Source organism: Patiria miniata, unplaced genomic scaffold, assembly GCF_015706575.1.
Source record: "Patiria miniata isolate m_02_andy unplaced genomic scaffold, ASM1570657v1 HiC_scaffold_29, whole genome shotgun sequence".
In the NCBI taxonomy this organism is placed as follows: domain Eukaryota; kingdom Metazoa; phylum Echinodermata; class Asteroidea; order Valvatida; family Asterinidae; genus Patiria; species Patiria miniata.
In genome coordinates this window covers 24,522,187-24,548,152 of record NW_024037068.1, presented here as the reverse complement: position 1 = coordinate 24,548,152, position 25,966 = coordinate 24,522,187, and the positions used below count along the sequence as shown (strand labels likewise).

At 42.8% G+C, this 25,966-nt stretch overlaps 1 protein-coding gene across 1 annotated transcript in view; it reads left to right on the top strand.

Annotated features, from left to right (window-relative positions):
- Positions 1 to 25,966, top strand: part of LOC119735298 — a 148,264-nt gene that overhangs the window by 48,883 nt on the left and 73,415 nt on the right. Inside the window, exons 45-75 of the mRNA XM_038208997.1 lie at positions 171 to 410; positions 1,192 to 1,353; positions 1,948 to 2,115; positions 2,823 to 3,056; positions 3,589 to 3,747; positions 4,383 to 4,679; positions 5,663 to 5,809; positions 6,599 to 6,691; positions 7,143 to 7,319; positions 7,838 to 8,089; positions 8,526 to 8,828; positions 9,348 to 9,531; positions 10,242 to 10,399; positions 10,943 to 11,074; positions 11,782 to 11,928; positions 12,652 to 12,849; positions 13,519 to 13,714; positions 14,116 to 14,321; positions 15,173 to 15,409; positions 16,242 to 16,445; positions 17,270 to 17,437; positions 17,814 to 18,096; positions 18,655 to 18,905; positions 19,474 to 19,611; positions 20,166 to 20,355; positions 20,872 to 21,053; positions 21,444 to 21,668; positions 22,278 to 22,421; positions 22,964 to 23,092; positions 23,920 to 24,088; positions 24,665 to 24,759. Coding sequence (XP_038064925.1) covers positions 171 to 410; positions 1,192 to 1,353; positions 1,948 to 2,115; positions 2,823 to 3,056; positions 3,589 to 3,747; positions 4,383 to 4,679; positions 5,663 to 5,809; positions 6,599 to 6,691; positions 7,143 to 7,319; positions 7,838 to 8,089; positions 8,526 to 8,828; positions 9,348 to 9,531; positions 10,242 to 10,399; positions 10,943 to 11,074; positions 11,782 to 11,928; positions 12,652 to 12,849; positions 13,519 to 13,714; positions 14,116 to 14,321; positions 15,173 to 15,409; positions 16,242 to 16,445; positions 17,270 to 17,437; positions 17,814 to 18,096; positions 18,655 to 18,905; positions 19,474 to 19,611; positions 20,166 to 20,355; positions 20,872 to 21,053; positions 21,444 to 21,668; positions 22,278 to 22,421; positions 22,964 to 23,092; positions 23,920 to 24,088; positions 24,665 to 24,759 — 5,868 coding nt within the window. The remainder of the gene's footprint in view (positions 1 to 170; positions 411 to 1,191; positions 1,354 to 1,947; positions 2,116 to 2,822; positions 3,057 to 3,588; positions 3,748 to 4,382; positions 4,680 to 5,662; positions 5,810 to 6,598; positions 6,692 to 7,142; positions 7,320 to 7,837; positions 8,090 to 8,525; positions 8,829 to 9,347; positions 9,532 to 10,241; positions 10,400 to 10,942; positions 11,075 to 11,781; positions 11,929 to 12,651; positions 12,850 to 13,518; positions 13,715 to 14,115; positions 14,322 to 15,172; positions 15,410 to 16,241; positions 16,446 to 17,269; positions 17,438 to 17,813; positions 18,097 to 18,654; positions 18,906 to 19,473; positions 19,612 to 20,165; positions 20,356 to 20,871; positions 21,054 to 21,443; positions 21,669 to 22,277; positions 22,422 to 22,963; positions 23,093 to 23,919; positions 24,089 to 24,664; positions 24,760 to 25,966) is intronic.

Here is a 25,966-nt window from a genome sequence, read left to right as displayed (position 1 = left end):
CTGTAAACAGCCATAACTTGTCAACAGAATGTTCAGTTGAAGTGCAACATACAATAATGTAATGACATATACTTCCCTTTCCTAACACCAGCAGTTCCTCATTTTGATGTAAGCCCAGTTCAGTCTCATTTTCTGAGAACACCTCACATGATTATTGTTTCCGTTTGCAGGAGATATCTGCCCCAAGGGAGCCTACTGCCCTCCACAGAGCACCTCGCCCCAGCTATGCGACCCAGGCACGTACCTGAACAGCACCCACAACAATGACAGCAGCGCCTGCCTGCCCTGCGACGCTGGCTCTTACTGCGCCGGTGAGGGGAATCCTGTACCGACGGACCAGTGCTTGGCTGGGTACTACTGCCCCCCGGGACAGGAAGAGCCAACACCGGACGCCTACAACTGCACACAAGGTGAGGCAGATTGGATTTTCACAGAATTTGTAGCTGTACTTGTAATTTTACAAATGAAAAGTAGGAAATTCAGCAAGTGGTTTTCCCTAGACAAAATTTGGTTGACAATTCTGTGAAACTGAAGAGCCTATCATATTTATGAATATAAGAGCCTGATAAAATCTTATAAGAAAAGTCTTATGTGATTGATATAGTTGGGTATTAGTATGTAGATATTTCCTGTGGTGAAGACTTGATTTATGAAGTTTCACAATATGAAACGATGAGGGAAGTACCTCAGAAACTGCTGCCTAACTGTCTGCTTTAAGTTTTCCAAAAATGCTTCTGCCATCAATGATGTATTATAAGGGTGCAGGACGTGGCTGGCACCTACCCTCCCCTTCCCTCTTTTCCCCTACCAACTATAACATTTTTTTTTACATTACTGGAAAACAAATCCCATATGTTTCTTAAGCGTTTTGAAACAACACCATACAATGGTAAGACATCTGCAGCACTAGTAAGCCAGAGGTCATGGGTTCGAGTCCCACCCGACTTGTTTGTGATTTTTGTCTCATTTGCCTTCTGACAACACTGCATGTTCAGTGTTTATCATAGTATACATGGGTGAACTGCAAAAAGAACCCAGTATTTGAATACAGTCTGTTGCCTTCAACACCTTGGCCATGTCCTAAAAAAATCTTGCCTAAAATCCTCAATCCACCACGGGTGATTATCGTTGTTTTTACGATTGAATCATTGGTTCCGTTGATGCTACTTCTTGTACTTGTATTCTTAACAGGTCACTTCTGTCTGGCTGGCTCTATCGAGCCCGTCCGTTGCGAGTCAGGGACGTACCAGGATGAGATTGGCCAATCAAGCTGCAAAGACTGTCCCGAGGGATACTACTGCGACAACACCATGGAGCCGGTGGTGCTCTATAACAACTCCTACTGCCCGACAGGTAAAAAAAGGCTTTAAATCTATGTAGATTTAAGACAGATTCATAGACTGATGCATGGTTAAAGAATTGACCTACAGACATCGATGCTAGAATACTGTACACACTTTTAAGTTTGAACCAATCTTCCCAATTTCTAATTCATGTTTTTTATTTGGAATGAAACAGAATTTTTTTTCCAATCAGCTGTTGGCACAAACCGATTGGCTTTGATGGCCCTTTAATTCAAATTAATAAATACCTTTAATAGTTTTCCAATTCTCATTGGTCGTGTACACCATTTAAATAATGCTGAGAAGTGTTTAAACCAGCCAGTGAAAAATATGACCATAAATCAGGACAACAATATTTGTGCCATTTTCTTTGGATTGTAATGAAAGACGATCAATTTTTCTCAAAGGTTGGTAGTTTTGAAATGGGGGGGGGGGGGGGGGGAATTTTGGTATATGATAAATCAATCTATTTAAGACTTGTTTTGGACATATGTACACAACAAGCGATGACCTCTGATATGCATGTTTGCCTTTTACAGAAAACTATTAAAACAAAACTTGTTATCTCATCTGTCGACCTGCAAATTGTTCTTTTCTCCCACAGGTTTTTACTGCCCTGCCAACACCAAGTATACCACCCAGTATGCCTGCCCTAACGGCACCTTCAACAATCTGACCCACCGCGTGGAGGTTGCTGACTGCCAGGCATGCCGCGCCGGCAAGTACTGTGAGACGGAAGGACTGTCTGAACCCACCGGGGACTGCTACGCTGGTAGGCTAGAAAAATCTTATTTCAAACCATGAGCACTTTTTCTTTTTAATTTTAGATGTACCTGATACGATTTTCAGGCATACAGCAAGTTGCTTATTCTGTATAGCAGGCACAAGATTTTTCAGACCTTTTTCTTGACAACAGACATTTTGAATCTGAGAGCAAGACATTTTCAGTATAGAAAGAAATGTAACTTTCAGATTTTTCATCAGATTTTGTTTTGTTTTCATTTTGTTAGGGAGATGGTTAATTTTTTTATAGGCGCAGTTGAAATACAGACCTGGATTAGGGTCCGCCTCAATTCATATCCGGGACGAATTCTGGAAAAGTTGCGAACATTGTATCAGGTACAAGTTGCAGGATTTTGAACAACTTTCCTGCAGTCTTCTCGCAATAAAGTTATCCCTATTGGTGAGTCAAGCAGTTGCCAATGAAAATTCCCGTGGAACATGTCTGGGACAAATGCAAAGCTTCCTCCGGACAGTGTGAATAATTCCGCCCACAACTTTTCCAGAACTCGTCCCAGATCTGAATTAAAACAGGCTGTTATATTGCCGGTGTGTGAGAGAGTTATACCCTAAAGCAGTTGCCTCTAATTTTGCCAAACATTGAAATCATTACACATGAATGAAATGTTACATCCTCTCTCTGGGTCTTGCTGTGCAAGCGATGAGCATTGAAGTTTGCTAACATCTTTTCCCTCTCAGGTTATTACTGTACAAGTGGCTCCAACACCCCAACGCCCACCATCGGCAGCAATGCCGACGAATGCCCCGCCGGTTACTACTGCGGCAACGGGACCGCCACGCCCGAGGCTTGCCCACCGGGGACCTACAACCCGTTCAAGAGGCGCGTCTCCATGGACCAGTGCGTGAGCTGTGATGCTAAACGCTACTGCCCGGACTACAACATGACAAGTGTGGGAGATCTCTGTGATCCAGGTCAGTTATACTAGCACGGATCAATTATGTAATGGCAAAACTTTCCAAAAGTTTAAAGCTTAGTGGTTTGGTGATAGCAGTTGGAGGGGGGAGGGCAGTTTTCAATATGTACCCATCTTGGCAAACAAGTCGTGAACCATCATTGCCAGAATGCTTCAATCTTTGGCATGTGTGTCCAGGGCACCTCTATTCATCTATTCAGATCATTAGAGAACAGCTTGTGTCCCCGCAAACACTGTTATTTACACGTACTACAAAACAACATCGGCTGCAGTACCTTCGTGCGTGCGTGTATGTTTTGGTAATAGGAGGCTCGGAGGGTTAAGGATTGGTAAATATCCTAAACCAGAGATGAGGCCGAAACTGTAGCTTCAGCCCAGGTTTGGGAATTTCAAATTGTGGTATATTTGGACCTTTGTTATTAATAAAGCTGGATCCTCTCTGAGTGACCAGTGATAGCCATTTCCCAGATTTGTAGCATTACTAAGACCCAATAACCTGGTTTAATTGTTAAAATTCTGTTTTCTATTAGGTTACTACTGCGCCCTGGGCGCCGACAACTCGCAGTTTCAGCCGTGCCCAGAGGGTCATTACTGCGAGCAGGGTACCGACGTGCCAGAACCCTGCCCGCCAGGCACCTGGTCCGACGTGCAGACGCTGACCGTGGTGACCGATTGCTACAACTGCACTGGTAAGCATTCATGTGTTGCCTTGTGTCCTCGGGGTACAAGTTGCATAACTCATGGGTTCATGAAAGCAAAATAAATGTTCTTAGCGGAAGCTTGTGAATAGCCAATAAGTGATGTGTTGTTTGTTGTAAGTTCCTGCAGACTTTTGTTGAAGGCATTTTTTAATGGCTTATAGGATCATTTGCATTTATCTCAAAAGTAACTAACAAATTATTATCGGAAAGCTTACTTGGATTGAAGATCGTACTGGTACTAAAATCCTGTGAAATTATTCCGTCTGGCTTGCTGTCGTTTAGAAGAAATCAAGAAAGTAGGTGATTTCCAACGATTAGTTTGTTGACTGATCTTGGAAAAAATAATTAACAGAATCGAGTTTCGTGATCAAAAGATTGTGCATGATCTCTCACTATTTTCTCAAAAAAGTGTCGAGCTGAAACTTGGTTAGGTTACGTTTTGAACATTCGTCTTTTCGAACATTCATATTTTGAGTGGTGTAATTAAATGGAAATAACCAAAATGCATGAAAAGTAATTAGCCCACTTGGCAAAATTTGGAACCATATTCACATCAAGCATCTTGCCCATGGACATACAAAAGGTTATATTCTTTTAAATATTATTTCATTTTTTCTTTGTAGCCGGCTTCTATTGCCCCACCAGCGGCATGACTGTCGTGACAGAGGAGTGCTGGGGTGGCTACTACTGCCCAGGCGGTGACAGCGTACCCAACCCTACCCTCTACCTCTGCCCTGCTGGTGTCCACTGCCCCAACGGTAGCGAGATCTACAAGCAGTGTGCCCCAGGGACCTTCACGGACTACGAGGGGGCATCAGAGTGCGACATCTGCCCTGAGGGGTACTACTGCCTGCCTGTCACGCCTGACAACGCGTCGTTGGCTTACCAGCCCTGCCCGGCCGGCTACTTCTGTCCCTATGGTAAGATAAGTCATTGTGTAAAAACTAACTCTACCTTTTTCTGACCGGTGTTTACAGTTGTGCCAAACCAAAATTTATATAGAATGAACTTGATAATTGGTAAATTTATGTACATTGTACTAGGGATGTGCATCTGAACTGGGTACCCTATTCACCTACCGCTGATGTCAGGAACCGGTTCCAGATTATGGGATCGCGTACCTGAAACCAACTATTGTAATTATTTTAGTAACTTCTCAGACAATGAAAAAGAAATGTTTTTAATGCCATGGGTGGGAATTTTTCAAAACGAAAACTAGGCTACATGGACAACCAAAACAGATGTTATGTTTATATTGTGCATTTTAACACGCAACAGATGATGATTGGGAAAGTTTCATCAACAACGTCAAGCTATGAAGCCATTCAGACAGCTTCAGAGATTTACATTTTGGGGTTAGGTTTCTTGTACAGGTACCGGATACTTGGTTTGTTTCTTCAATAGGGTTCCCCGTTCCTGCCTCATTAATTATGATACTAGCGATATTGTTCTTATTGGCGCCAATTCTCAAACTTAGGCTTTGTATATGGCTTTGGCTTCTTGGTCAAAGGACTTAACTTTAGGTATTTATTAATTTACAAGGTTTTTACCGTAACAAGCATTTGTAACATAAAATCCGAATACTTGACCCAAGTTTTGGAGTATGTTTGTTGGTTCGGCATAAGATGAAAGTTTTTTTTTAAATGGAAGTTGCCAATTACAAAGCTAAAGGCCACACAGCGAGAAAAATTCCAAAAAGATGGGCACAATGGCTGCTTTTTCCTGTACCCCCAAACACATCTGAATGGTACAGCAGAGGTAAATACTACAGTTGAATCTCGTTAATACAAACTCTGTTAATACAACATTCTGGTTATAACATCTTATCTTAGTCGGTTGTGTATTTATGTGCACAATGAATGGGACTGATGTTCCTCTTAATCTGTGATTTGTTTTTCTCTAGGAACTGGAGCTGACTGGCAGCCGTGCCCAGCTGGTACCTACAGCCCTGTGGAAGGCCTCACCAACGTGACGGAGTGCCGGGCCTGCGACGGCGGTCAGTACTGTACAGGACCTCACGAGACGTCAACATCTGGTGGCTGTCTGCCAGGTATGGGAATGTTGTGTGCATGGATTTAGTACCCGTACTACATGGTATTTCATTTTAACCCTCCTGTGGGAAGTCAATATTCAGAGCAATATGTAAAACCCTGTAAAACTCTCCAGGTCAGTGTCAGGTGAGGGATATAAAATGTTAAATGTTGGGGTGCTGTGGTCCAATGGTTATGATGTTCGACTGGTGTGCCGTGGTACATGGGTTCGAATCCTGACAGGGGACATGGTGCTTGTGGCAAGGCACTTTACTACGTTTGCCTCTCTCCACCCAGGTGTAGTAAATGGGTACCTGGTGGGAAGAAATTCCTTCAATGCCTGAGCGCCGTAATGGCAGCCGTGCTAAAGCCAGGGTAATAATAAGAGCACCATGAGCATCACTTTGTGACAAGAAACCAATGTCATTATTATTTAAACAACTGTGTCACAAAGAGAGTCATTGCACAACAAAAACAGCACTGTGGAGAGCAGTGAAGCATGATCAAATCTGCCTGCTTACCCTGAGCTTAACCACACAAAAGAATTATGCAGGGATGTCAAGTGTTCTCCATAAGCCACAGAAGATTAACTCAAAGGAATTTGAAATGTGGATGCTAATTCGTAAGAGCAGAAGTGGTTTTTTGCAAAACTTGGAAGGGTTGTGAAGTGCAGAAGACTAGGAGGGTTAATACACTGTATTACATTGTACATTACATTGTATTACGTTGTATTCATTTCCTGATAAAGCCATAAACTCTATGAGCCAATCAGTGTGCTGCTTTACATCATTTCCATGGTCGCATTTCAGGTTACTACTGTACATCAGGAGTGGACCGTGAAGATCCAGGGGCCAGCTCGGAGGCCGTCAACTGCTCCTGCCCGGAACAAACTGTCTTCACTGGTATGTTTTCTCGTAACAAATTTTCAATTTGTATATTTTACATAAATGCACAAAGTTTCCTATTTTTCTATTTTGGTTTTTACCAACTCTCTGATAATACACTTTTATTTTGGTTGCTCTTGTGCCCGTAACACGCACAGATACGCCTGACTACTGTTGGACTGCCAATTATTTGAACGTTTGCACAGTAGATACTCTATACCTAAATGTGTGGTCAGATTTTTGTGTTTGATGTCTCATTCAAATGTGTTCAATTTTGGACTGCTTGGAAAATAGCAAAATCAAGACAAAATCTATTTTTTTGGGCTGAAGTCAAACCTAGCACCGGAAGAGCAACTTTGAAACCTGATCCACTAAAATTCTTCATCATCTGCTGGAAGTTTTGGGGATTTTTTTTTCTTCAGATGAATTGACTAACCTCCAATTCCTCCAACTGTTCTTTTTTTTCCAGGTGAGGGTGGCATCTGTCCAGTGGCCCACTACTGTCCGGCCAACTCCACCCTCCCTCTGGCCTGCGACCCTGGCACCTATAACAACCTGACCGGTCAGTCAGCTTGCTTTGCCTGTCCGGAGGGCTACTACTGCCTGGCCCAAACCACCCATTACATCAACTTTGATTGCCCCGAGGGTAAGTTGACACTAGGAGCAAGTTAAATCTCTTTACTATTGGGATTCAATGCAGCAGGGATGAAATCAAGTCCGTTGTAATTCCCTGCAAGTCCATCACAAGTCCTCCGATCCCAATTCAACTCACAAGCTATTCATATGAGCACCCAGGATTTGGCTTTGGGGGGGGGGGTACACGATTTTTTTCCCCACATTATTTTAGAAAGGGGGGGATGGACTATTTTGACGTTGGTGGCACATTTACACCCCTATTATACTACTCAAAAATAGTATACATATATCACCACGGTCAAATCTTGGTACTAAAAAGAAAAAAAATTGTCCCCCCCCCTTAAAAAACCCACAAAATTGACAACCTCTTGTGCGGGGCCTTTAAAACTTACCACAAGCTGTGTCCAAGCTTTGTGAATGAAACCTAACGCTAAACTTAAAGTTTTTGATCATGTAGGATCAGCAGCTACTACTTCAATGTTTAGAAACACACTATAATCTTGGTCATTATTCTCTTGTCCATCTCAGGTCACTTCTGCCCCGAAGGCACCCAAGACCCAGTTGAGAATCCCTGCCCGCCGGGCACCTACAACCCCCACCCCAACTCCAAGGACATGGGGGCCTGCCTGGACTGTCCGATGGGCAAGTATTGCGAGGGATCGGGTAACGCCAACTACACGGACGAATGCGACGAGGGATGGTACTGCTCAGGTGGGGCCAGGAACCGCACGACCACGTCACATGGTGGGGAGTGCCAACCCGGATACTACTGCCCTAGAGGTAATTAACCTATCGCGGTAGAATCGCGTCAAAGCAGCTTGTGAAATATTGTCCAGTTACATGATATACAACATGGATGCGGAACGCGCAAAATCTGAGACAAACAAAACTTAATGTACGAAATTCCGTAGGGTTTTCTAAGGGGCTTTGCTAACTCGCAAGCGGCAATAGGTCAATTGTGGTTAACTTAAATTAAAAACTCCATGTCTGGTTTGCTTAATAACATTGTGAGTGCCCCTAATTTAGTATTGGTTGAACTATTGACCCTGAAAATTCTAGCCAAACCCCAGCTCCTGTGACAAGAACCACATGTTTATGTAGTATTATCCTTATTGTGAGTCTAACCATCCAGATATCAAGGCCACATAGAGCTAGATCTATGATGCCAAATTCAATAAGCTTAATTTTGAATTCCGAAACTTTTTTTGCCAAAAAGGTTCAGGTTCGCCGATACCGTGCCCCGGCGGCAAGTACTGCCAGACATCAGGCCTGGCACTGCCCACTGCCGACTGCGACGCCGGCTACTACTGCACTGGCCAATCCACTACCGGTACCCCGGATGACGGCGTCCAAGGCGACGAGTGCCCGCCAGGGTTCTACTGCGAGGTCGGTTCCCCCTGGCCGGAGCCCTGCCCTCCAGGGACGTTCACTCCTTACTCCAAGAATGAGAACATCACGGACTGCGTGTCGTGCTTGGATGGCGAGTACTGTGGCGAGTATAATCTGACAGAGCCTAATGGTGAGTGGCTTCAAGTTTTTTTTAATTCATTTTTATTTTCCAAATTAACCTCCAAGAGAAATTGCCTATGTACATTTTAATAATTTTTGTTTTAAGTTGAACAAAGAAATTTACTGGAGCAGGGTTTGAACCAGATTGCAGTTCCAGTACTCCACCACCTGAGCTATCTAGCCCCATCTTGGTGGTTCCCCATTTTGCCAATACTTTGTTCATGAGGCACTAGTCAGGAGCCATAAACCCACATGTACCATGTAATCAGGGATCACGCCCAAAGTCACGATGCTAGCAACATTAGCAATGCTGCAAACTCGGGAGATAGCAAACAGGGATCTCTCAGAGAGAACACAGCATTACATTTTTTATTCATAATAGTAATGTTTTTAAAAGTTGAATATAAATTCTTAATTACCTACTTATACTCCACCGATGCATCAAAATATTTACCAGTGAAATATGAATCAGTCCATAAATATGTATAATATAATTTAAAACTAAATCTCAACCAATCTACCTCCCCAGGGAACTGCACTCAGGGCTACTACTGCCCCCGCGGTCAGTCAGACCCTCAGGCCTATGAGTGTCCCATCGGTCACTACTGCCCCAGCGGCATACAGGACCCCATCCTTTGTCCCAGCGGCACCTACCAAGATGAGCCGGGACGATGGTTCTGCAAGGAGTGTCCTGCAAGCTACTTCTGCGACAAGTAGGTCTTTGGTTTCTGTAGTCACATCTAGAAACCATTTCTTAGATCACTCTGCGCACATTACGAAAGTTGAGGCACATGCACATTCTGGCAGACATTTCAGTTGGCGGAGCATTTAGCATGTTAAGAGTTGCATGTGAGCATGGTACTATTTTAGTACAAGGCTCGAAATATCCACTGGACCGTGGACCGTGTCTAGTAATTTTAGCGTCGGTTTAGTGCTGTGTGTGACTGCACTAGTCCGGCTGTCTAGTGTTTTTATCTTGCACTGTATAAACAAAATGACGCCATAGTATACTAGCAGTTGAGGTCTGATTAATAGCGTGTTTTGAGTTCATTACTTGTTGATTAAAATTACCGACTGAAAAACTCGCTCTGCTGTGCCGAAACGCAACGAAGCTACCGTTAAACTGTGGCACATTGAATTCCAACAAATGCCACTTTGTTTTAAACAAATATCCCCCATCCCCGTCCCCTCGTTTCTGTGAAAAACATTTCTAGCAAGATAACTACCACTTTTTCTTGCTTTGGTATGAGCATGATATAAAGAGGGCTTGGGCACTTTTCAGTTTATCACTTTTGTTTTCGCAAGACTTTGTGCAGCATCAATATCCTGTTTGGCATGTACGTTTGTACACTTGTCTTCCTGTTTATCTCTTCATCTCTTGCTGCATCCTTGCAATGATTTCGTTACCCTTTTCCTGTACTAGTTCCAATGGCGTGGTGGTCATCAACGAGACCATCACCTGCCCCAGAGGGTTCTACTGTGAGGCAGGCACCCAACGGGCCGATCAGACTGGCTGCCCACGGGGGACCTTCGGCAATGACACTGGGTTTGACGATGTCAGCGACTGTATACCATGCTCTGGTGAGTTCAGATCCCACTATCAGTCAAGTCAGTCACAACTGAAGTCACAAGTAATCAAAGTAGATCACAAGTCCAGTTACAAGTAACAGGGGATGAAAACTAACAGAGGAATGCCTTTGTCACAGTTTATTTCAATAGCTTTTGACTTGACTTGGGACTCAACAACTTGTGATTGACTTGTAAGGACTTACGGGAGTTGTAAGAACTTGTAGGGATTGTTGGGACTGGTTAAGACCTGTAAGGACTTGAAAGGACGTGTGCGGACTTGTCAGGCCTTGTTTGGACTTGGGAGGACTTGTGAGAATTGTTAAGGAGGCATGATGACCGGTAAAGACTTGTGTGGATTTGTAGGGATTTGCGGGGACTCGTGAGGACTTGTAAGGATTTGTGATTGACTCCGCCACACCACTGGAATCAGGCCCCAGCCCCCAAAACTGTGTATAAGGCTGACAGTTGTTAATTCAAGATGATCTGAAGTCCATCAGTGCCTTTTCTCCCCAGTAGAAGCTCATTTGCTCAACTCAATTGCTTTACTCTGCCCAGGTGGCTACTATTGCGAGGAGGCAGGGAAAACCATACCGACAGCCCCATGCGAGGCTGGCTTCTTCTGCAAACAGTATGCTGAGACTGGTACCCCGTCACAGGGAGCCAGCCAGGCCGACGTCTGCCCACAAGGTGATTAGAACTTAATATAATAATATAATTTAAATATACGAATGTGGGGCATATATAGCTTTTTTTACCAACAGTCTAAAAGTGCTTCACAATTATTAGCCCCATTCATCAGGCCATACGGCTGCAGGTCGAGATCATCACAATCTGGTCTCTTTTGTCACAGGTATCCATTTACACTCCTGGATGGAGAGAGGCAGTTGTAGTAAAGTGTCTTGCCTAAGAACACAAGTGCCAATTATCCCCGTGGTACATGAATTGAACACTATAACAGCTCCTTGCTGATCTCAACTTGAATGATCCATTTATACTCCTGGATGGAGAGAGACAATTGTAGTAAAGTGTCTTGCCTAAGAACACAAGTGCCAATTATCCCCGTGGCACATGAATTGAACACGTTGACCATTGTACCACAGCTCCTTGCAGATCTCAACTTGAATGATGCACAACACACAAAAAGAACTGCTGTTGCTGAGTTTTGCCCACAATGCTTTGTGGGTTAGGAGTTTATCGTTTTTGGGACCGTGCAGTTTACAACTTTGCCCTTTTGTCCTTTGAGTAACAATAGTTTTAATCTGTTTTATTTTCTTCTCTTGTTCCTTTCCTTTCCCCTTTTCACATTCCTGTCTACATCTTGGTTCCTCATCTTTGTAATTTTACTTAAATTGAGTATGTATTTTCTCTTAATTGTTTTTGTTTCGCCTGTGTAGGTTCCTACTGTACTGAGGGTACCGAAGAGCCGTACCCCTGCCCACCAGGGACCTATGGTGCATCAGAGGGTCTAAGGAACGTGTCGAGCTGCACGCAGTGTCTGGCTGGGTTTTACTGTGAGAGTGAAGGACTGCTCGCTGTAGAAGGTAAGGCTGATGTGCCTCTATGGTTGCTTTGCCAGCCGCTTCCATAAGCGCATGTGTCATTGTAAGCCATGAGAATTTCAGACTTTTGTCTGAAATCAAACTTTTGAATATGAGAGAAAGACATATCAGTAACGAAAGAAATGCATCTTTGAGACCTTCCATCCAATTTTCATATACCTGATACAGTGGAACGCCGCTATACCGAAAACCACTATACGGAACATCATCCTTGGCTCCCAATTTTTGTGTGCAAAATGTACCGAACATTGTTATTGAAAAGTGTCAACAGAAAAGCGACAAATGGCTATTACTCCCCCAAGGAATAGAAGGGAAAAGCCACCCATGTAAGCTCAAGAACTGTGTCATTACATGATTCAATAGTCTCACGCACAGGGTGAAGTTCTGCTTACGGAATTGAAAAGATGAATGGACAAGTTTGGCGCGACTGCGCATGGTTTGTAAATACCACTGCACTATAACAATGGTTACTAATGTGTGAAAAACCACAAGCTGGTAAGTATCGGCTTAAAAATCACTATACCGAACGATCGCTATTATGAACAATTTCTGTGGATCCCACGATGTTCATTATAGCGACGTTCCACTGTACAATGTCTAGAACGCGTCGCGTATATGAATTGAGACGGGCCCTTACTACAGAAATAAATGAGCAATGAATGGTGAACACATGAATGTTCTTTGCTTTCCTTGACTCGTTTTTAGGTTCCTGCCAGGAAGGTTACTACTGCCCAATCGGCTCCAGCTCCCGTACCCAGCTCATCTGCACCGTGGGTAACTACTGCCCGACCGAGTCAGACACGCCCACCGAGTGTCCCGAGGGTACCTTCAATCCCTATGAGGGCCTGATGAACGAGAGCCAGTGCACTCCCTGTACTGAGGGAAGCTACTGTCAAACTAGAGGTGAGTGTTTGCTTTCTTTTTTTTATGTTTGGTTTGCCCCTTCACCATCACAGTGGAATGTTCTGAATTTGGCTATAAGCTTTGCCCTCCTGTAGTTTGTGTACATTTCTCACCGTACTTTTCCCAGCTGATCCTGGCAAGTTTGATGGTTGAGTGGTTTATAAGACATCTGTACTAGTAAGCAGGAGGGCAAGGGTTCATGTCCTATCCAAACAATTATGAATTTTTATTTAAATTTTTTTTACTACTGTTACTTGTGACAAAGTAAAACTAGCCTCGCTTAGTGAACCGAGTTGAGTTCTTCTTTCCCAAGTCAGAAATATGCAATAGTCCCCAGATCACCAAAGGAGACCAGTTTTACTATTTCCTTCAAAAGCAGTCAATATTTTTGTATTGCCCGCACAGTAGAAAAATTTGCGCTATTATTTGTAGCAGTTGGTAATTGTTTATAACCAGCAAAGTGGAATAGCCTTACTGCCAATATTTCCATATCACCTGCTCACTGAAAGTGTCTTACTGAAGCGCTCATAGCAGTGGATAGTTGTCTATTACCTGGATAGTGGAGGAATGCTACTGTAGCACTCGTTTAGTTTACTGCACTGTGGAAGGGTTTTACTGACCAGTTGTATCAGTCAATATGTATATTACCTGCAATTTAAATTTCTTCAGGTCTTGAATACCCAACTGGTCCCTGCGAGCCACGCTACTATTGCCCGCCAGGTCAGAGTTCACCCAGGCCCTATGACTACAACTGCACCATCGGTCACTACTGCCCCCTCAACTCATCAGAGCCCATCCCCTGTGCCAATGGAACCTACATGAACCAGACTCATGCCGAGGAGTGCTTTGTCTGCCCAGAAGGATGGTAGGAATCCAATTCATGATCATAACATAAACCACGAGGGAAACACTGATAAGTGTACTCAGTTTGTTTCAATTTTTGTTTACTTTAATTCCACAAAACAGAAAAGGTAAAAACTGCAAAGCCATTGTGCAGTAAGTAAAATGCAACGTCAGTCACAAGCCAATATGGCACATCAGACCAGTGTTTTATTTTATTCCCCTTGATTGGATGCCATATGTACTCTTGGGTGGAGAAAGGCAAGTGGGGGTAAGGTGGCATGCCCAAGGACACACATATGGCCAGCAGTTGGATTCGAACCCCTGACCGTCAGATCATGACTCACGAACCCTAATCTCTAGGCCACATAGGACAAAACACAATTTTCAAAGTGGAGTATCTCCTGGTTTTGTCTTGTTTTCCAGGTACTGTGTCCTGGGCAACCTTGTCGACGTGTGCCCCATGGGATACTGGTGCCCAGAGGGTACCGGTTTTGACTGGCAACCCTGCCCGCATGGCACCTTCGGCAATGAGACAGGCCTGTCGTCCGTGGATCAGTGCGAGCAGTGCCTGGGAGGGTTCTACTGCGACCAGTTGGGAGCCACCAGCGTCACTGATAGCTGTGACCCAGGTAGGGGAAGGGGCAATTGTCGGGTGTGGTCATGAAGTTTTGAGGGAGGAGGAAAGGTTGACAATTGGAACACTTCAGTGTTTCTGCTTGGAACAGATTAAGAGTGTTTGATGTTCCATGGAAGTATGTTAGCCATTGTTCATCAGTGTTTTAGTCGAGTTACTCGAGTCAAGTCTAAGTCTCGAGTCACTCGGGTCAAGTCAAAGTCTAACTTGAATCATTTGATTCAATCCAAGTCTGAGCCTCGAGTCAGTTGGTTCAAGTCCGAGTCTGAGGAGCAAGTCATTTGATTCTGGTCAACATCTGAAGAATGGTGCGGTACGGTCTGTGTGCTTGAATTTTTGTTGTGTGTCACTAACGTCAAGTCCGAGTCATGATGGTCGAGTCCTAGTCCAAGTGTGTAACCTTTTTCAATGTTACTCGAGTTGAGTCAGAGTCACTGAAATCGTGACTCAAGACGGACTTGAGTCCGAGCCCTAGACACAAGTCTGAGTCCTAGACTACAGTCCTAGACTCGAGTCCAAGTCCTAGACTCGAGTCCTATTAACTCGAGTCTGAGTCCTAGAATCAAGTCCTAAAACACTGGTTCATATTAAGTGCTACTCCCATGGCATTTTAACTAGAAGCCTTCTTGAATTCGCTGCAATCTGCAGTGAGTCAGAAAACCTATGGCACATTTTTGTACTTTTCTTTTCAAGTAACTGCAGGCAAAGTGCTGCCATCCTCAATCCTACAAATCCTCCAAAACCATCTGATGGATTTCTAAACAGATTTATGAAGTTTGGGTTTGGAAATAAATTATAAAAATTTGGACATAAATTGATCAATTTTCATTTTTCCTTTTCCCCAAGGCTACTACTGTACCTACGGCGTGGACCGCGCCCAGCCCGACGACCTCTCCCCGGCCCTGATCAACGGGACCTGCCAACTCCCTGGCGGGTACACCGGGGTGGGAGGGGTGTGTCCCGTGGGTCACTACTGCCCCCAGGGATCCCCGATGCCTATTGCTTGTGAAGCCGGCAGTTACGCCAATATCACGGGCCTGGCTGCATGCTTGGATTGCCCCGAGGGTTACTACTGTCTTGAAGGTAAGTGTGATTTCAAAAAGTTACTGTTAAATAATGAATAGTTGTGACCATGGATGCTATTATCCCGAAGGTAAGCATGATTTAAAAAAAAAAATCATTAATATGCAGGGTGGTAAAAAAACAATCCCAGAACAGCATTCTTTGTACATGGTTTTAGGGATATATCAGTGAATACCGTGTAGTCCAGGTACCAATGGTTTATATCTAAACTCTGTTATGTATTGAAAATCCTATTCAGCATCATCCCACTGGGTTTCCAAGATCAAAGCCATTGTATTCTATAGTCGAACTGTGCCATATACTATTTAAACTGAATTATGCTTGTATAAACTCCAACAGCTTACCATTTCGTCCTCGGCACCACGAACTGACACTCAGTTGTACGTGAGTGTGTTGCACGCACGCGTATTTAGCAGACCCGGTTATTTGGGCTCAACCCGTACATTTTTCGGTTTCACAAACTGACACCGACCTTAATTTCACCAATTAAAACGGTTTTTAATTACATTTTTGTGTAGGCACACAACATATACAGATGGATTATATTCGTGTAAAATCTTTCAAACCGTTTTTCTCTGTTCTGTATTGCCACATCATGCTTGGGTGTCAGTTCGTGAAAATGAAAATCTTCCTATTCTGCATCAGTGTCTGATGTACGTGCACTACTGGGTGTCAGTTCCTGAAACTGAAATTGTTGATAACGTGGTTTTCACGAACTGACACCCACTTGCGCGTGAGTGTCAGTTCGTGGTGCCGATGACGATTTGTCACTCAATCTTAAATTTACGCAACAGTTTTTGCAGTCAACATTTGCACATTTTATACCCAACAGAATCCATTTCCTATGACGACAAGCCCTGCCCAATGGGTCACTACTGCCCGCTGCGGACCGAGTCCATGTACCAGTTCCCTTGCCCGACAGGAACGTACTTGAACTCCACACACGCCACGGCGCAGAGTGACTGCTTAGGCTGCCCTGGTGGCTGGTACTGTCAACTGGAAGGGCTAGATGACCCGACGGCTAGATGCAGTCCAGGTAGGCTGCTGCTGGTGTTTGAAGGATATTCCAATAATGCCATGATGATATTTTACAGATATTTGGTTAATATTGCCTGTTTTATTATGAGACTATTCAAATTCATAATTGGAAGGGATTGAGAACCTCACGGCTAGATGCAGTCCAGGTAGGCTGAAGCAGATATTCGAAGGAAATTTCACTGATATTCTGTAGATATTCCATGGATACTTTAGGTTGCTGCCTGTGTTGTCACTAGGATATTCTTCTGATATTTTGATGATATTCTGTAGATATTCAATGGATACTGTAGGTTGCTGCCTGTGTTGTTACTAGGATATTCCACTGATATTTTGATGATATTCTTTGGATATTCAATGGATACTGTAGACTGCTGCCTGTTCTGACACCAAGATATTTGACTGATACTCTCCAGATAATCTGAAGAAGCTGTAGACTGCCAGTATTCTAAACTTCAAATATATTTTCCATTATCAGTAATTGTCAATCAGTAAATTGTTTCTGAAATAATTTTCGTCTCCTGTTTTTATTGGCTATTAAACATGTCTGTAGATTTTGAGATCATCTGCTGATGTTCAATAGATTTTCTAATTTCTGTACACTCTAGAATTTCTGTCATCATCGGTTGTCAGCATTTAATAGTGTTTCTATTTCTGATTTCTTTTAAAGTGTAGACATAGTAGACGTCTTTGTTTCTGTCGATACCCTTCAGTTGTTCAGAGAATCCGATTCAAGTCAATTCTCTCTGTCATATTTGGTTTGTCTGTTCAGTTTTCATTTGTGGCTCGTTTGACAAAACCATCTTTTTATACCATCGTTTACAGGTTGGTACTGCTCTGTAAATGCCACGATTGCCATGGACGCGACCCACGGCGGCATGTGCCAGCCTGGCTTCTACTGCCCGGAGGGATCCTACCGCATGCTGGAGTGTGACCCAGGAATGTACTGTCAGACACCGGGCCTGGATGCACCCACGGGCAACTGCACTGCCGGTGAGTAGATATCTGGGGAGCAAAATCAATCAACCGATGGTCAAAAAGCAGTCATGAAATGTCTTTGTCTTGGCTCAGTGCTGTGCATTATGATTGTAACAGCACTGCGAATTTGCAACCGGCATGGACAGGCTGGTCCTGAAAAGTCAACTAAACTAGTCCCTACTATCGTTGAATAACAAGCGTTCCATCAGAGGTAGTGGAGCTGTGGTTAAATATAGTTTCTGATGGACGTGTGCTTGTGGTCTTCTTTTATTGCTCTATGGTAAGTTCTTGTTAAAGCCCTGGCTCTTTTGGCATTGGATGAAAAACAAACTTTTCTTAATTGCGCCCTGCTCAATACTAATGGGCTTAATCTACACTTGGTCTTTTTAAGGGTTCTACTGTACACTGAGTGCCAACGACTCCTCCCCGACGGACGGTGTGACCGGCGACATCTGCCCGAAGGGTAACTACTGTCCTATAGGGTCGGCCGAGCCCCAGCCCTGCCCAACAGGGACATTCCTGAACAGCACCCAGAACGACGCGTCTGAGGACTGCCAGGCCTGCACGGAGGGGATGTTCTGTCCCGGTAATGGGCTGGACCTGCCCGAGGGTCCCTGCGACGTGGGCTACTACTGCCCCAGCGGGCAGAACGTCTCGGCCCCACCGGACTACAGGTATGAGACTGCTCACAAACTAGACACAATCTTGGAAACCTGCAAAAGTCTGAGTTTAATTTCTAGGGAATATGCTTGTTAGATATTCCTTTCTAGACTTAAAAGTCATGAAAAATTGAAATGTGTCTCGTAAAAATAAAAACGTGGTGTATTTTTACCTCGCTTCTTATCTGGAATGAAATTTTTGTTTTGGAGGTGTTATTGTGAAAGGCTTGGAAATTTTTTTCGTGAGAATCCAGTGTGAACCCTGGAATGCTGAATGAAATGGAAAAATAATGCCAAGACCCCTTGCAGTTTACAAATATTCTTCACAATCCTAGTCCTAATCCTTGTCCTTCTTGTAAAATGACTACAACGATTGTTCTTGCTAGTGACGTCCATTTTCAATGTAACATGAAAGTTTTGATTCCTAGCTTAATCTTTGTCAAAAGCAAGGTGAAAAATGAAAATGGCAAACATCACTGTAGAGATAGAGATGTGTCGAAATAGAAGAAGAAAAAAAATGGGTTAGGATAATGTAAACAAAATTCTCTGTACCTGTGTTTGATGTGATCACAGATGCCCAGCAGGCTACTACTGTGAGGTTGGCTCGGCCGAACCAACTCGCTGCCGAAACGGCACCTACAACAACGAGACAGGTCAAGGGTCGTGCCTGCAGTGCCCGGCGGGGTACTTCTGCGACAGCACGGAGGAACCCGTGGTGCAGTACAATGAGACCAACGTGTGCCCCATGGGATACTACTGCCCAGAAGGGACACGCTACGCCACTGAGTATCCATGCCCGATTGGGACCTTCAATAACTTCACAGGTTAGTTCTGGGAAATCCAACATTAACCCTCCAAGCGGGAAGTCAATATTCAGAGCAATACCCTTAAAACCCTACAGGTCAGTTTCAGGTGAAGGGATATGAAGTGTTCAAGTCATTTGGTCACACAGAGAGTTACTGCACAAATAAAACATCACTGCGGATTGCAGTAAAGTATGAACGAATCTGCCTGCTTGTATTTGATTTTATAATTCTGACTCCTTATTAAATGCAGTTATCCTCCAAGAGTGATTATGAATAGCAAACTAATAAAACATCGTTTGAAGTCTTTTTTAATGATACTTGAATGGTAAATTGCAAAGTTCGGAGGTAACAGGGACAGGGAAAAGTGTCACAATTTGGACTCTAAATTTGTAGAGTTAAAAACAAAGTCTGCTCTTTTTACTGCATATGAAAACTAAACTCTGGTCAAAGTGTCCTTATTAAGAAATGTGTTCACAACTGTTTTCTTTTCTTTGATCGTATTTTAGCATTATGTATTGCTATTTATGTAAGTTGCATGGTTGTCAGTCGTTTCTGATCAATTGGTACTTTGCCATTTAATGCACAGGTCGTCAGGATGTGAACCAGTGCATCGGCTGCCTGGGTGGGTTCTACTGCCCTCTGACGGGCATGTCATACCCCGTTGACCAGTGTGCGGCAGGCTACTACTGCAGGGAGTATGCGGAAACATCAACTCCCGAACAAGGTTAGTGAAGATATAGTGTGACAAACCAGGACTCCGTTTCATGGCTCTGCTAACCACAGACTTCCACGCTTGCGATCACCGTTCTATGCTAACAGCACAAGCATGAAACAAAATCTGTGTTGACCTCAGCACAGAATGCTTAGTTATGGGATGCTAAAGCATGCGCATAAGCCCAAATTCCTCGCTAACACTTGAAATATGCTAAAGGTACAAACGGAACTTTTTGCTACGTGAGCCCAAAAAATTGGCTCATGTTGGTTATTGAAGTATTACTCTACAAATTTTGAATAATCGGCGGCTCGACAATAATTCTGTTCTCCTAGGGTAGGCTGGTCCCCATCCATATTCTGCTCACGAGGCGGATTTGTGCCTTAAATGAAAACTTTTTTTTTCAGAGGGTTGCAAATGCCCCAAAAAGAAGTTAGAAAAAAAGAGGAGTTTATTTTGTCAGAATAAAACATAACAGTTGAAAAATGTCTTTGAAAAAATAAAATTAGAATTTGTTGAAAAGCAAGGGGTTGCAATTTTAATTTCTAATTCCATGTTTTCACTAGGGGAGCAAGCCAACGAGTGCCCCCAGGGTCACTACTGCGAGGAGGGAACAGCTAACCCCACCCCCTGCCCCAAGGGAACCTTCAGTGATGAGTACCAGCTAGAGAAGGAAGCTGACTGTGAGCTATGCCCGGCTGGGGAGTACTGCGCTGAGGTGGGCAAGAACGTGACAAGCGGGCCTTGCGAACAGGGGTAAGGCATTTATGAATTAAAAGTACTTTAATTAAGGAGGCTTTTTTACTCTTAATTTTTCCCCAAAAAACTCGAATTACTTTCTGTACTTGGACAAATTTGATAACTTTGTCTTTTACTGTTTAAACTCTGCTATGTCACACATCTGTTCATCTGCAGTATCTAAGTAGGATATTAAAATACGTACCAATTTAGCTCATTTGCTCTCCATTTTGAGCAGGCAATGTCGACATTCCTTGGGTAGAGAAAAAAGAGTGACTTCTTTTGCCAAAAGTAATATATCTTGTATAGCATGTAAAGTGAAAGGGTTGACTCAGTTCAGTCTAGAATTCCCGAGTAAGTTTGAAGAGATACTTCAAAAGATTTAAGGTCCAGATTTTAAACTGAAATTGGATCAGTGGTATCAGTCTGTTGCTTAATGTGTTTGGTCTCTGTATGTGTTGATTTCAACACCTCTTCTTCCAACACTACAATGAATACATACCTAGTATGCAATTGTTTTCCTGTTATCTGCAGTTACTACTGTCTGCTCGGCTCCTGGGACCCACGCAACACCACCTGCCCGGCAGGGAGCTACTGCGAGACTGGTTCCGGCCTCCCCGAACCCTGCCCCCTGGGCACCTACAGCGATGCGGAGAACCGCTGGAACGTGTCACAGTGCGGACCGTGCGACGAAGGATGGTTTTGCAACCAGACAGGTACTTAATGCAACAAAGTTAATCTTGTGTGGACTTTTGTTAATAAATTATTATTAAATAATTAGAATATTATCAATTACTATGTTATTGAGTATTAGAAAACTCTCCCTTGCATAAGTGCTTCTAAATTAGCATTATACAGCATTTCGTTTTTTATCGCCTTGAAAATAATTGATTTATTGAGGAGATTTAACAGTCCTTTGGCACCATTTAAACATTTTTTAATGGTAAACTGAATTGCATTTATAGTAACACTTATCAATACATTTAAAAGTATTAATGTCCAGGAAGATTAGCATGATAGACTGTTTTACATTAGCAAGATGTAGAGTGAGCATTTCGTTTAGTGGCACAATTTTATCAATTTCATTACTGTTTATTCCCCCACAGGTCTAATTGCCCCAGTTGCTGAATGTGACCCTGGCTTTTACTGCCCAGAGGGCCAGAGTGTACCCAACCCCACGGAGTACCCATGCCCAATTGGGCTCCACTGCCCCCAGGGTAGCCCACTGCCCGTCCCCTGTCAGCCGGGAACGTTCACCAACCTCACCCAGCAGGCAGAGTGCCTGGTGTGCCCCGAGGGTTACTACTGCGTTCCCGAAGAGGTCGTTGAAGGTATGTTAAAACATTGGCACGTACTACATTGTGTTACATTGTGTTACATTGTATTACATTGTATTCATTCTCTGATCAAGTCATAAAACCACACAGTGCTGGGGCAATTTTGACGAAACAGGGAGTAACAGGCAGTGACAAATGGGTTAATATTGTCTTGTGTATGAACCGAACTTCGAAACATGTGTGAACATAATAAGTTGCTTTTAAAAAGGAAACCTTTTAAGAATCTTCCTTCATTCTTCAATAGATCATACTAAATAAAACCAATTTAAACTTTTAAAAGCTGTTTGACTTAGCAGAAGTCGGAATGATAAAAATGTTTCAGAACTAGAAAAAGGAAGAGGAAACAGGTACAAAAGTAAGCCATTGCTGAAACATTTTCAGTTGATTTTTAGCTGCTTACATCAAACATGACCTAAGCATTAATTACTATTTTCCTTCGTATTATTTTCATATCACTAAGTTTGACATCCTGATGAATGTGTTTCTATTTTGAAAATTGATTTTGTTTTTGTTGAGTTGGATCACATATATTGACATCAAGCGGCAGACAAGTTTGTTGTTTTTATTATATTTTAATTTTAATTTTATTATATTGTCTTGCAGGGAATTCCTCATCTGGTTTCAACCTGTGCCACCAGGGCTTCTACTGTCCGGCTGGCACTGGTATGAACTGGACAGCCTGCCCGCCGGGGACCTACGGGGGACGCCTCGGTCTGAAGGACGAAACTGAATGCACTAGCTGCCCAGGTAGGCAGAAAACTCCATATTCTAACCCCAAAACAAGTATATCCGACTCAAAAAAGCACATAATCCATGTTATTCTCTGTTGCAGTGTTAGAATTATGTTGTACATACTTTATTTATTTGTGGAAGAAATGTTATATAGTTATTGATATGTCTTGTTGAAAACACTTTTCCACTTCGATTTCAATATCTTATCTGGAGTTTTTGCAACGGTATTTTCCGTTTCGAGATGTTGAGATGTTGTTCAATTTGTTTTGAAAGATATGCTGTGTTCTTTTTGTGTGTGTGTTTCTCTTCCAATCTTTTTGAAGATGTCTTTTTTTCAACAGTTGAAAAGCATGCAAAATACTGAATCCTGTTTTCTGTAGTTTCTTTTCTTTTTTTACCACACGGATTCCAGGAACATTGGAGAATGCGTGTCGTGAAAAGTCTCTAATTCCAAATTCATATACTTCTATACATATGTTTTTTGATTTCATGATTTGTTGATTTCATATTAAGATGATGCCCAGTTGTAATTGATTATTTGATTTTCTCCACCACAGGTGGCCAGTACTGTGACGGCATCACCCTAGTCGCTCCAACCAATTCCTGCAGTCCTGGCTTCTTCTGTACCTCCCGGGTCGACCGGCCCAACCCAACGGCATTCGTCAATGATTCCTGCACTTATGAAGGTATGTTTGCTTGGTCCATTTAAAAGCCATCATTAACTATTGCAGGCCTGCTAGCTTGCTGAAACATTGCATGGTTTTGCTCCCTAAAAACCTACAAAATTCATATATTTTGGCATTTGAAAAACATTTCAAAACCTATGTTTGTGGATTCGTGGACTGATTCCAAGTAGTCCTGACTCCTAATCAGGTCATCTGAGTTCAAATCCCGGTGAGTGTTTTTCGCTTCTTCTCGTTTGTGAGGCATTCAAGCAAAATGAGACAGAACCGGGCAGAGGTCGAAATGAGGGTTTGTAGGTTTTAAGAAAGGGAATAAAATTCTCCTTTCAATACTGTTTGTTTCACTTCAATCAGTCATTCCATTGACAAGGCATGGCTGTTTAAAGTTTGCATTTATCGACATACTGAGAAAAGTAACATACTGAGAAAAGGCCATGAAAGTTTGAGCTTTGTACTAGATTTTTAGCATATGTGTAAAGTTTTCTCCATAGCCACAGCTTGTGCCTAGTTCTGTCTCATTTTACCTCATGCCTCACATTTTGTCTTTTAAATATTAAACTGAAATGAGGAAGGAACGTTTCTCAGAACAAGGCATTAGACATGTGTGTAATGGACCGATCCGAAATGTTTGGGGAAAAAAATATTCACCTGCTGGTCAGTATCAGACTTCAAATGGCTCGCCACAATAATCTCCCATTTGGAGTCTGTGTTCAGACTTCATCGCATTGCATTTACCAAGTGAAAGTCAATACTCATCTTTTCTTGCAAGAATATTTTTGTTCTTCAGAGTTTTAATTGTTTTTTTCTCTCTTTTCGTTTTTTTTGTTCAGGGGAACACACCGGTTATGGCGACATCTGCCCCCTGGGCCACTTCTGCGTGGAAGGTTCCATGTACCCAGATGGGTGCAATGCAGGGACGTACCAAGATGAGGAGGGGCAGGACTCCTGCAAAATATGCCCCGCTGGCTACTATTGCCTGGTCAATGCAACCACGTTTGTGTGAGTAGTTGTCTTTCGTTGGCTGTATAATGATGATAAGAATTTAACAGCCTAAGTGTTTATGTATTTATGTCTGTAACATGAGGTCCTGATGTGACATCACATCAACAGCACTCTATATTGTTTTGACGTAGCATAGATATGGTGAATCATGCAAACATGCACTTCAATAGAATTTAATTTCATGGAATTTTTGCACAAAATGTATTTTCCTGACCAAGTTCACTTTTTTACACGATTGTTTAGTGTAAAAGTCACTCGATTGCCACCTCTTCGAGCGCTACGTATGGCTGACAATTACTGCATAAGTTAGCATCGGAAAACACTACCCTTGCTTTGTCAGGAATATAGAATATTACAGTAAATTGCCTAGCTTAAGGACACAAGGCACTGTGCATTGGTCCACAAGAAGAAACATTTTATTTTGCAGATTACACAAGTATTTGTTAACTAACAAATAATATATTTAATAGTATATTGCGTAGCTACTCCCATGGTAAAATGTTGTATTTGTTTATTTGTTTATTTATTTATTTGTGTATTTGTTTATTTGCTTATTTGTTTATTTGTTTACAGAGATACGTTATGCCCCGAGGGTCACTACTGTCCTGATGGTACCACATATGACATTGAGTTCCCCTGCCCGCATGGCACATTCAACAATTTGACAGGTAATTGTCTTTTGTTCAAACTATATTGAAGTTGTATTCAGTAGAACACCACCACATATACCGTAATTTTCGGAATATAAGCCGCGCGGCGTATAAGCCGCAGCACGCAAAAATCTGCAAATTAAGATTTGAAGTCGGCGTATAAGCCGCACCGGCGTATAAGCCGCACCAACCGCAGCGGTTCAATTTTGTAAGGCCTCTAAATTCTAGTCAAAATGCTCTGAACCAGTTCCATTTGCACTACGAAAGCTATAAAAGGGCCACAAATGTTATGTCAAATCATTTACAGTCGATTACTCTTACAAACAAATATGGAAATTGATGATGAGAAATAAAAAACGGGAATTGCTGCCGGCTGGCTCGTCAGTGAGCCTGTGCCGCGCCGGCGAATGACATTATTTTCCCCCAGCACTTGAGAGAGTATGCAACCCACCATGTGTTGACTGACTGGAGCGCTACAAATCCTGCTTTGTGGCAACATACGCTGAGTAGTTTTGTCCTAAAGGATAAACAAGTCCGTTTTTACAGCAAAACTTATCAAATTGTTGTGATTACTAACGAGTAGTAACGTCAAAACTTCAAGTTTGGATCGTAACTTTCTTCGAAAACAGTCAACACGATGCCGAGATTTTTATGGACGAATCCATTAATTTCGTAGGGGTGGTTTCACCCCTGTTTTGAGTTTTACATCGTTTCTTGAATACATTTCAAGAAAAAAATTATATTGTGACGTTGAACAACTGATTATCAAATAACGATATGTTTCAAACTCCATAAAAAGTATTAGTTGTCTTTTTATCTTTTTTCAAACTGGGGAAATATTGGTAATTATTGTTCCCAAGAAAGTGCACCCCTTTATTACCACAAATGGTGTGGTCCATGGGGAATCCCTGCAGCATGCATGCAGCATGGGCAGCATCACGGCCGGTTGTCGATGTCCAAGGGACAGCTTTCACTAGCCGTACTTTTTACCGCTCGGTATCTTTTTGTGGGACGTGCTTTCGGTTTGTTAATGACTTTCTTAATTGATAATTATTTCAGCAACACATCTCTTCTTGTACCAGTACATTAAATACACATGAAAATGTCATTTTTATTCTTCAAGTCTCGGCGTATAAGCCGCCCTGTGTATAAGCCGCAGTTAACGTTTTCATGGGCAAATTCAACGTATAAGCCGCGGCTTATATTCCGAAAATTACGGTAGTAT